This window comes from Zea mays, chromosome 6 (genome assembly GCF_902167145.1).
Source record: "Zea mays cultivar B73 chromosome 6, Zm-B73-REFERENCE-NAM-5.0, whole genome shotgun sequence".
Taxonomy (NCBI): domain Eukaryota; kingdom Viridiplantae; phylum Streptophyta; class Magnoliopsida; order Poales; family Poaceae; genus Zea; species Zea mays.
In genome coordinates, this window is record NC_050101.1 from 175,974,958 (window position 1) to 175,986,055 (window position 11,098).

The 11,098-nt window shown below is 46.1% G+C and overlaps 2 protein-coding genes across 2 annotated transcripts; both read left to right on the forward strand.

The window, feature by feature from the left end:
- Window positions 1–710: 710 nt before the first annotated feature.
- On the forward strand, window positions 711–6,213 carry LOC103630727 (auxin response factor 15). The gene is made up of 12 exons (XM_008651773.3): window positions 711–1,665; window positions 1,762–1,818; window positions 1,935–2,126; window positions 2,222–2,306; window positions 2,855–2,945; window positions 3,023–3,187; window positions 3,642–3,761; window positions 3,830–3,902; window positions 4,531–4,690; window positions 4,771–5,636; window positions 5,715–5,803; window positions 5,923–6,213. Exons 1-11 carry the CDS (start codon window positions 1,330–1,332, stop codon window positions 5,778–5,780), a joined length of 2,211 nt encoding a protein of 736 aa, XP_008649995.1. The 5' UTR covers window positions 711–1,329; the 3' UTR covers window positions 5,781–5,803; window positions 5,923–6,213.
- Window positions 6,214–8,219: 2,006 nt separating this feature from the next.
- LOC103630729 (uncharacterized) lies at window positions 8,220–9,845 on the forward strand. The gene is made up of 2 exons (XM_008651774.1): window positions 8,220–8,523; window positions 8,601–9,845. The coding sequence occupies exons 1-2, from the start codon at window positions 8,282–8,284 to the stop codon at window positions 9,664–9,666; spliced, it is 1,308 nt and encodes a 435-aa protein (XP_008649996.1). The 5' UTR covers window positions 8,220–8,281; the 3' UTR covers window positions 9,667–9,845.
- Window positions 9,846–11,098: the final 1,253 nt, after the last annotated feature.

The window sequence follows — 11,098 nt, forward strand, 5'->3', positions numbered from 1 at the left end:
CCTCGACACGCCTTCGTGCGATGGCTAGAGGACACCGTCGACGGAATATCCCTCGGTTCTGTGACTTGGATGATTATACGTTTATGATAGGTCATATGGATGTTATAAATGGATGTATATGAATGTGTGTGTATCTATGTGTTGTGGATGAATATAAATAATTATTTTCTAACTGGTAAGAATCATTTCTGGTGACTAGGTCCAGTCGATAAAAATTAGTCTGTCTAATTTGTGTATTATGTCTATGAAAATTAGTTAATTTTCGTTTATTAACCTTTAAAAGTTAGACCGACGAAAACTTGACTACCAGTCACGACTGGTAAGAAGGAACAACAACAGCAACAGAGATCCCAAGTTACTGGCTTACTGCAGCAAGCTACCGTTTTCTGCCCGCGTGTACATTGAAGCACAGGTGCGTCTACACTCTACGCTCTCGAGTCCAATACGGCAATACCGTAGTAGTAGTAGTAGAAGAGAATCGAGTCGCATCGCCAGTAAAAATAGACTGTTGGGCACCTATTGTACCCGTACCCCTGTTCCTGCTCCTGCCGCAGTACTGAATTCTGCTGCTGCTACACTCCTCTGTCCGCATCCATCCACGTCTCTCTCCTCTGCCGCCCGCCTGCGCCACCCATCACTGGGCGCGTCTCCCGCATCGTCCGCTCTCTTTCTTTTTCACCCTTTCCCGGCCCATCTTCTCTTTTAACATCTGCAACGGCAGGCCGGCAGCGGCAGCTGACCAGTGACCGACCACCCCCACACCGCTCCGGCGCCCCAATCCTCTCCCTCTTCTTTTTCACTACTACTACTGTACTGCACGGTCGCCAAGCGCCAGAACGCAGTGGAGAACGGGGGGCAGGACTCCAACAAGCGTTGATTTCTACCGGCACGGGCACGGGCACGGGCACGGGCGTCCACCCTCACGCACCCTGCGTCTTTTCCGGCTGCCGCTGCTGGCTGGCTGGCTCTGGCTCACAGCTACAGGCTACAGTGACCGCCACGCAACCCACACTGTCTCTGTCCTCGTCTCCCTCTCCCCTCCTAGCTCTAGCTGGATAGGTGGGCTCTGGGGAGGAGGAGGAGGGTAGCTAGGTAGTAGCTGCCTATAGGCCTCGGCCCCCATTCATGGCCATTACCACGATGTGTCACCCCACCACACCGCCCTCTCCGATGCTGCCTCCCTCATGATAACCCTCTCCCTGGTGGTTGTTCTTTGCCTTGTTGCCGTGCAGCCTCCACCCCCACCCTCCTCATTAATCACTTGCTAGCTCCCTGCCTCCCTCCCGGCTCCCGCTCCCCCTTCTCGTGCTTCGCGCCCCCGCAGCAGCCATGGCGGGGATCGACCTCAACGACACCGTGGAGGAGGACGAGGAGGAGGCGGAGCCCGGCAACGCCTGCTCCCAGCAGAGCCGGACCAGCTCCGCGGCCACGTTCCCGCCGCCGCCGCCGAACCAGCCGAGGCCGAGCGCCGCGGTGTGCCTCGAGCTGTGGCACGCCTGCGCCGGCCCCGTCGCGCCGCTGCCGAGGAAAGGGAGCGTCGTGGTGTACCTCCCGCAGGGACACATCGAGCACCTCGGCGACGCCGCGGCCGCCGGCGGAGGCGCGCCGCCGCCCGTCGCCCTGCCGCCCCACGTCTTCTGCCGCGTCGTCGACGTCACTCTCCATGTGCGCGCGCCGGTTCCTACTCAATGCGTGCGTGTGTGGATTGCCCGTGCCGGTGTGCGGCTTCCACTGACTCTGTCCCTCTTGCGCTCGTTGCAGGCGGACGCGTCCACGGACGAGGTGTACGCCCAGCTCGCCCTCGTCGCCGAGAACGAGGTGCGCGCAAGCCACAGTGCTCCACCGGCATTGGATTCGGCTTGGTTTTCTCCTTGCGTCCACAGAGACGAGATTTGGGCTGATTTGGTGTTTCTTGTGGCGCTTGCTTCGTGCAGGATGTCGCGAGGCGGCTGCGCGGACGGTCGGAGGACGGCAGCGCCGAGGACGGCGACGAAGGGGAAACCGTGAAGCAGCGGTTCTCGCGGATGCCGCACATGTTCTGCAAGACGCTCACGGCCTCCGACACCAGCACGCACGGCGGCTTCTCCGTGCCACGCCGCGCCGCCGAGGACTGCTTCCCGCCTCTGGTACGCTTGCGTTGGCTTGGAAAGCTTCCATCTTTTGGGTGCCCGGGTGCTGCTCTCAAGTGCGATTCTGAATCATCTGCTCTTGGGGCGTGCAGGACTACAGCCAGCAGCGACCGTCGCAGGAGCTTGTGGCCAAGGATTTGCACGGAACCGAGTGGAGGTTCCGCCACATTTATCGAGGTACATGAACAAATAATGAGATACAAGACGAGCACATCTACCTATTTCTTTAGCAAACTTATGTGCTTGCTCGCCCTGAATCATTCAGTGTCAGCGAATGATGTCAATGGCTGCACTTCAGTTGGTGATTGTTAGCGTTTTTTTACAGGATTTGCATTACTTGTTTGGATTGAGCACTTGGGAATGCTTCATCTTTGCTCACTTAAGTCCAGGATTTGAAGTCATTGTTCAGTCACTCTTTTGCTATATATGTCACCATTATGTGATCAGAACTACTAATGGTTATATGTTGAGAGAGATATACAAACTATGTCAATGTTTCCTGCTGTCTGCATTTGCAACCTTGTGCGCTATGCTCAGCATTTCTCATGTCATTGGTTAGTTATTGTAGTCGTACTTAAAATTTACCATTTTGTCCATGAAAAATCATCTGATTATATGTTCAGGAGTTCTGGTCCCGTTTTAAGGAATGTAAAAGAACAAACATGAGAAGCTATGTCATGTGTGGTCCTTGGTTTCTGATGAATCTGCATCTGAATGTGATGCAGGGCAGCCCCGCAGACACCTTTTAACCACTGGATGGAGTGCCTTTGTCAACAAGAAGAAGCTTGTCTCAGGGGACGCCGTACTATTTTTGAGGTAGGCCACAGCTAACATTGGAGATAATTATCACATGTTGGTGTTGGCCCTTTCTGAAGATTCCTCATAATTTTCAGGGGTGATAATGGGGAGCTAAGACTTGGAGTGCGCCGTGCAGCTCAGCTTAAAAATGGATCTGCTTTTCCAGCTCTTTATAACCAGTGCTTAAATCTTGGTTCACTACCTAATGTTGCACATGCTGTGGCCACCAAAAGTGTGTTCCACATCTACTACAACCCCAGGTGATGATGAATATAGCGGTTTCACTTTAATGCTTTTGCATGTTCAATTGTTCATGTTGTTGGCACTCTTTTAGATGATGTGAACTGAAATGTGCTATTAACTATACTCTTTCAATTGACGGCGATTTGAAATTGTGTCATTTTGTGTGATATCATTTCCTGAGTTGTTTCGAACTATGTAATTCATGATTCTTACTGCAATTCAACATTAAGTGATATATAATTACTTTTTGAATTGATATTGTCACTTACATTTGGACCCTTCAATATAATATAGTTCCACAGCTCTTTTTTTAGATATCATGACAAGTACGCAAGTAGATCTTTGGTTCCTTATGTATCTCATGTGCATTTTTACCTTCTTGGACCCTGATGTGTTGCTGCAAGCCTTACCTTTTTATCCACCAACAATGATGGCCCTGATGGCAATTATTGCTTTCCAAAAATCTTACAGATTAAGCCAATCTGAATTCATTATACCATTTTCGAAGTTTATCAAGAGCTTCAGTCAACCATTTTCTGCTGGTTCGAGGTTCAAAGTGAAATATGAGAGTGATGATGCTTCTGAAAGAAGGTTGGTGTGCTACAGTTCTCATCTTTTACATAGATTTATGATGGTTGACACATGAGAGTATTATGCAGATGCACAGGGATCATAGCAGGAATTGGTGATGCTGACCCCATGTGGCGTGGTTCGAAATGGAAATGTTTGATGGTATGTTGCCTTTTAAGCTTTAATGATTCACTTTCTGTATAACTTTTCAGGTGGTAAATTTGTGTTACATATGAAAATAATCCATGTTAGATACATGTTGAATATAACATGTTTCTTTATACAGAACACTAGGCGTGTGCATCATGTAGCTGCCGTTGCCATCTATTTGCACTATTTGCTTGCTAATAAACCAATAAGCAATCTTGCATATCTATCCAATAATACAATGCACAACAAATGTTGAAAATTGCAATTGAGAGCCTACTATGCATCCCGTGCTCCCTGAGCTGTCTCTGTTTGATGTACAAGTTTAATTGTAATGACACATTTTTTTTGCATGTAAGTAGTTCTCCTTCTCCAGAGCACATTCTTTGATGAGCCTCATCTTAGAGGCATGTTGTATCTTTATCTAAAAGAGACTGCCTTGTGCCAGCCTGGTTTCCTTGATCAGGGCTCTAAGTAAATAAGTTCATTTCATTTTGGTTTCTTATTGCCCTGCCCCTGAGTGCACATTGTAGGGGTACATAATACCCTCTTGACTTAGTAAGCCAGTTCTAAATTGCCGCAATCTTAATCCTCTTGATGACCTTACATATTTTGTATATAAACCAATGGTTCATTTTTGCAGGTTCGATGGGATGACGATGTAGATTTTCGTCAACCAAACAGGATTTCTCCTTGGGAGATTGAGCTGACTAGTTCAGTTTCAGGATCTCACATGTCTGCACCAAATGCAAAGAGACTGAAACCATGTCTTCCCCATGTTAATCCAGACTACCTAGTTCCAAGTATGCCCTGTTCTGCCCAGATGTTCGCTTAATGATTATTTTGTTAGCTTCCGTCATGAATAATATTTTCATTTTGATAGATGGAAGCGGTCGTCCTGATTTTGCGGAATCTGCCCAATTCCACAAGGTCTTGCAAGGTCAAGAATTACTGGGTTATAGAACTCATGACAATGCTGCTGTTGCAACTTCTCAGCCATGCGAAGCAACGAACATGCAGTACATTGATGAACGAAGTTGCTCCAACGATGCGAGTAACATTATCCCGGGGGTTCCAAGAATTGGTGTCAGAACACCACTCGGAAGCCCTAGGTTTTCCTACCGTTGCTCAGGCTTTGGGGAGTCTCCAAGATTCCAAAAGGTCTTGCAAGGTCAAGAAGTATTTCATCCCTACAGAGGAACTCTGGTCGATGCAAGCTTGAGTAATAGTGGCTTCCATCAGCAAGATGGTTCTCATGTGCCTACTCAGGCCAGCAAGTGGCACGCACAGCTACATGGATGTGCTTTTCGTGGCCAACAAGCACCAGCTGTTCCATCTCAATCCTCATCCCCACCATCTGTCCTGATGTTTCAACGAGGTGATCCAAAGATGTCCCCATTTGAATTTGGGCATTTCCACGTGAATAAGAAAGAGGATAGACGCGCAATGTTTGTCCATGCTGGAGGCATCGGAGGAACTGAGCAAACGACGATGCTCCAGGCTCATCATGTTTCTGGAGGAACGGGAAACAGAGATGTGACCGTTGAGAAATCTCATCCCGCTGTTGCCGCTGCTTCAGACAACAGGGAAGTTAGCAAAAACAGTTGCAAAATATTTGGCATATCTTTGACCGAGAAGGTTCCAGCAATGAAAGAAAAGGGCTGTGGTGACATCAACACCAACTATCCATCCCCCTTCCTGTCTTTGAAGCAACAAGTGCCGAAATCGCTGGGCAACAGCTGTGCCACCGTGAGTGTCCTACACCATGTAGCAGCCTTGATGTCATTCTAGAGTGAAGTAACTCTTAACTATAATAAAATCCTGCAGGTTCATGAGCAGAGGCCTGTTGTTGCTAGGGTGATTGACGTTTCAACAGTGGATATGATGATCTGATGTATTGGAAAACTGTCCTGGAGGTGAAGTCATGCTAGTACCACCTCTGTCTTCATGCTAGTGACCATGAACAGCATCAAAGCATTTTAAGCTGACTGTTCTTAAGCACATCGCTTATTGTTGTTGCCTTGTGTTTTTGCAGGCTGTGTTGCGTAGTGTGGACAGTGTCGGTTTGATGGTTCGGTATCGTGAAGACGGGATTTGATTGAGGATCTGGCCAGATTTGTATCCTAGTTGTAGCTGTTAGAGCACTTTGTATGACAACCGTGAGTGCTCCGTGTTATCAGCACTAGTTGCTGCTCACAACTTGCCTCTATGTTCATAATCTGTATGCCATGTCAGACCCATTTATAGAGGGTTTGTTTGCTTGGCATAGTTCTAGACTTAAAGCATTATTATGAGAACAAATTTGCTCTGCACCGTATCTTTCTTACTTTCAAGTTGGCAACGGATTAACGGTGGAGGAGATGATCTGAGAGGTTAGTTGTGCGACGTATTAATGGTGTTACATATATTATGCTTAGGAGCATTCTGCCAGCTCATTTATCATATACATGTCAGCACTTGATTTGTTAAGTGTAGTTAGTAGCCTTGCACTTTGGATTGGAGCTATCCTCTTAGGGTGTGTTTGGTTGGAGAGTTAAATAAAATGAATGAAGTGGTTTCATTCCAGTATTTAAAAATGGAACCGTTCTATTCTGCGTTTGTCAAGAAGAATAGAACGACTCTATTTTTTTGGTTGAAGAATAGAATAAACCAGAGCAGCTCTATTCTTTATTTAGTTAGAGAGCCGTATGAGTGTAGAGGGGAGGAGAGGGGATAACGCTCACGTTCGGGAGCGCACTAGAGCGTTCCAACTATTTATATTAAATCTTCATATGAATATCCAGGAGCCACTTGTTGAAAAACAAACATCCGAAAAATAAGAATGGAGTCACTCTATTCTCTCCTACTCTTCAAACAAACACACCCTTATAACGGCTTTGCCTTGTTAATACTACACTCGTCCACGGCTTTGCCTTGTTAATACTACATTCGTCCTAAAATAGAGTTCTTCGCAAACCCACGGCTTTGCCTTGTTAATACTACATTTATCCTAAAACATAGTTCTTTCTAACCTAATTTTTTATGTCCACATTTATTTAAATGAAAAAATAGACATACATGCAAACTAACTTCATAAGTTAATTAATGAATGTGTAATTAGTCTAAAACAAATTATATATTGGGACTTAATGAACGTGTAGTTAGTCTAAAACGAATTATATTTTGAAACGAAGGGAGCAAGAACGTAGAAAAGCAGAGGCAAAAAGAATGAATGCAAAAAAAAGCAAATGACGGGTTGGACAGTGGTGCACCTCTCAGCCCCCGTGAGGCAGGCATTCAGGTCGTCGATGTGTCCGCAGCGAGCGCGTGCTTGCGCTGCACTTGCAAGCTGTAAATTTCTTCGCAGGTGGAGTCGTCGATCTGGACGAGTAGCCCGGCCAGAGTGTGCTGACTCTGCACTGTTTGCGTAGCCGCATAGAAGTTGTCTGCGTCCGTGACAACAGGTGGACTTTGGTCGTACGCTCGCACCTGTAGTTCCCCTCTCCAAGACTCCAACACCACTTTAGACTAACTGCAGCGGTGTACGCTGCCCTTCCCCCTCCCCTTGCATGCGGCGCGTAGGGGGCACCCTATTGCCGCAGCGGTGCCCCCTACAGCGCCCCCTACGTGTCGGTCCCCTTCTCTCTCCCCAGATATAGCGTGTCACTGTTCATCACCCTAAACACTGTGCTATAGGTCCATGAGTAATTGTTAGTAGATAAAAAATTGATAGTTGGTATTAAGAAAATGATATTTTATAGTGGTAGTGGGGTATAGGGGGAGTATTTAGGGGGAACCGCTGCGGGAGATAAAAAAATAGGGGGGAAAATAGGGGGAAAAAGTGATATAGGGGGGAAAATTTAGGGGTAACGATTGCGGATAGCCTTAGACTGTCTTCAGCGGTTCCCCCTAAATTTTTCCCCCTATATCATACTCACGTGCCACGTCAGCGTTCTCTCTCCCCCTATATCTCCACGCTCTACAGCGGTTCCCCCTATATCAATCCTCTATACCCCACAACAACAATATTATATACTTTCATCATCAACTAACTCAACTACCATCCAATATTAATTTTATTTGTATTTCTTATTTGCACAGTTTACGGGCGTAACATGGACCACAATTAATTAACAAACTTCATAATTAGTATTAATACGTTAGTATAAATACGGTCGAATTTTGTTTAAAACAAAATAGAAATTCGCATTCTTCTCGTACACGACACGAGTGGCTTCCACCACACGACTGGCTTCTACAGCAAGCCACGACCCTCTTGCTTCCTTCACACACCCAAGCCATGTATAAATAAGCTACCCCTGCGAGCATGCTCCACTCAACTGCACAGTCGTCTCTTCTGTATCATCCGCCATTCCATCCAAAGTACGTAGTACGTAGTCTTAGTTGAGCTCGTCATGGACTCATTGCGAAGCCTAGTGTTATCTTCGTCATCCGATGATTCGGACGATGAGATCGATAACTTGTTGCTTTGGCAACATGTTGAGCACCTTGTACTCGGAGACACGAGGACGCGTCGTAGGCGCTCCTCATTGCCTCGCCGTGTTATCCATAGGGACCACGCTGCTGGAGAAAATCTCATCAAGCACCACTACTTCGGACCAAATCCAGTGTATCCATCCCATGTATTTCGTCGAAGGTACGTTTCCTAAGTAATGTTTTTACTTTGATTTGGAGCTTCATATTCTTATTTTTTTGCGTTGTTTTCGATTTTAGGTTTCGGATGCAACGTCCTTTGTTTCTACGTATCCTTCGTGCCGTTCAACGAGAAGACGATTACTTCACATTAAGATGTGATGCAACTGGTTTAGCAGGTCTTGGTCCATTGCAAAAAGTTTGTGCTGCTTTGCGTATCCTTGCGTACGGGTTACCAAGCGATGCGGTCGATGAGTACATACAGATTGGACAGACTACGGCTAGGGACTGCCTTATCCGTTTCTGTCGCGCAATCATATCTTCCTTTAGCGAACAATACCTCCGTATCCCAAACCACGACGACATTGCTCGCATACTTAGTGTTAACGCGGACAGGGGGTTTCCGGGTATGCTAGGCTCCATCGACCGTATGCATTGGGAATGGCGCAACTGTCCTACTGCATGGCGCGGACAGTTTTGTGGGCGCAATTCGAGGCCAACAATGATACTAGAGGCTGTCGCAGGGTATGACCTATGGATTTGGCATGCCTTCTTTGGAATGCCTGGTACTAACAATGATCTCAACGTCCTTCATCGATCACCAGTGTTTGATCCGTTACGTAATGGGACGATGCCACCAGTGCACTTCACTATTAATGGTACCACGTACAATTTTGGATACTACTTAGCCGATGGTATATATCCCAATTGGCCTACCTTTGTAAAAGCAATTCGTCACGCTTTTGAGGAAAAAAAGGTTCACTTCACAACCAAGCAGGAGAGTTGTCGAAAGGACATAGAGCGAGCATTTGGGGTTTTGCAGGCGAGGTGGGCAGTTCTACGTGGGCCTGCTTATGGTTGGGATCGTAATCACCTCGCAGAGATGATGACTGCTTGTATTATTATGCACAACATGATTGTCGAGGACGAAGGTGATGGTGCAGCAAATCTGGATTTTGTTGGCCCCACAGGTCCCCCCGAAGTTTGTAACAATATTCCTGAGGTCCGCAACGAGTGGCTAAACAATCATATCCGTTCTGAATTACCCAACGACCCCGACCAGGACATCACATCTCAGACGACATACTTGTCTTTGCAGCACAACCTGATAGAACACCTTTGGGCACGTCGAGGGTCGATGGGTTGAAGGTCTTCATCCATATTATGTGGTTCAACAATGTTGTTATGTTTCATTTATGAACTAAGTACAAGTAGTTGTAGCAATGGAAGTCATGTATGTTGGGCGTCAGTGAAGAAGTCATGGTAACTGTCCTCTGTAATGCATCTGCAACAAATAATTTGCATATGTTGCCAAACGTTTAGTCATGTATGACAACAACGTTATTATGAATATCAATATTATTACAATAAACAATGTTCAAAAACCATGCTCATGTTCTCAAAATAGTAAGGAAATGTTCAGACTACTCGAAATTGTATAAAGTGCAAACACACATGACCAGGGTACGCCGATACAAAGGTGAGCAACACCTTATGAAATAAATAAGTAGTCTTCAGATTGGATTGTTGATGAAAAAATCAATTAAACCTTTTCTCCTCGCCATGTATACAGCTCTCAACTCTTCTGGTAAAGCATCCATATCCATGGCATAAAGTTTGTTCAGCTCTTCATCCTTTTGCTTCCTATCTTCCATCATCAATTTTTTTTCCTGCACTTCTATTTCCTTGGACTGAACCTCCAACTTCTTCAGTTCAACTTCCTTCATGAACTCAATGTTCTGTTGTTTGAGGTCTGATTTTTCTTCACTTTGCTTCAATCTTGCTATCTGAATGTCATGGATTCTTGACAGGTAGTCAGTAGATTGGGATGAACTGGACATTGACTTCTTCCTTGATGCTTTCGTTGATTCACGTCCTAATGGTCTCTTGCCTTTTGAACCACCTTCATTAGAGTGTACTTCATTAACAGAACCTGTAGGTGTAAGACTACGTACTGGCTCGGTCCCCGCATTGCCTCTCCAGGGGCTGCCATGAACCATGGCATCCCATTTGGGTTCGTTTTTCAGGCGCGTCCAGCAGTGCATGAAATGGAATGGCTTTTTCTGTGATGTTGCATACAAAGTTGCAGCTTTCGAAGTCTACACAAGATGTATTACCACTTGTCAGTGCACAAATAACATTACATTCACATCAACCATGACCATACATTAAGTATTACAAATGAATATAAGTGTACCTTGTCGTTATCTGTAAGGCCACTTTGGTTTTCCCTGAGGACTCTTGCGTAGAATCCGGCAAATTTCCCTGTTTCAGCTCTTATTTTGTCCCACCTGCTGCTGAGAGCCCTATTAAGTCTCAATGGAAACTCACCTCTAAGTTCATTGTACCTTTTCTCTATTCTAGCCCACAAACCCTCCTTCCTCTGCTCTGTGCTAATCACTGGGTCACTACTAATCTCTAACCATGTTTTGCAAAGCAACAGGTCTTCATCAGGTTTGAAGTTCTGTTCCTTCGTCCTCCTAAATGTCCCTGGTGTATCTGACGGCTTGCTAGGGCTGTTAACTTCCTGGACGCTGTGTTCTGCTTCGGATTCAAAGGTTATAGGGTCAGTCTGGTTG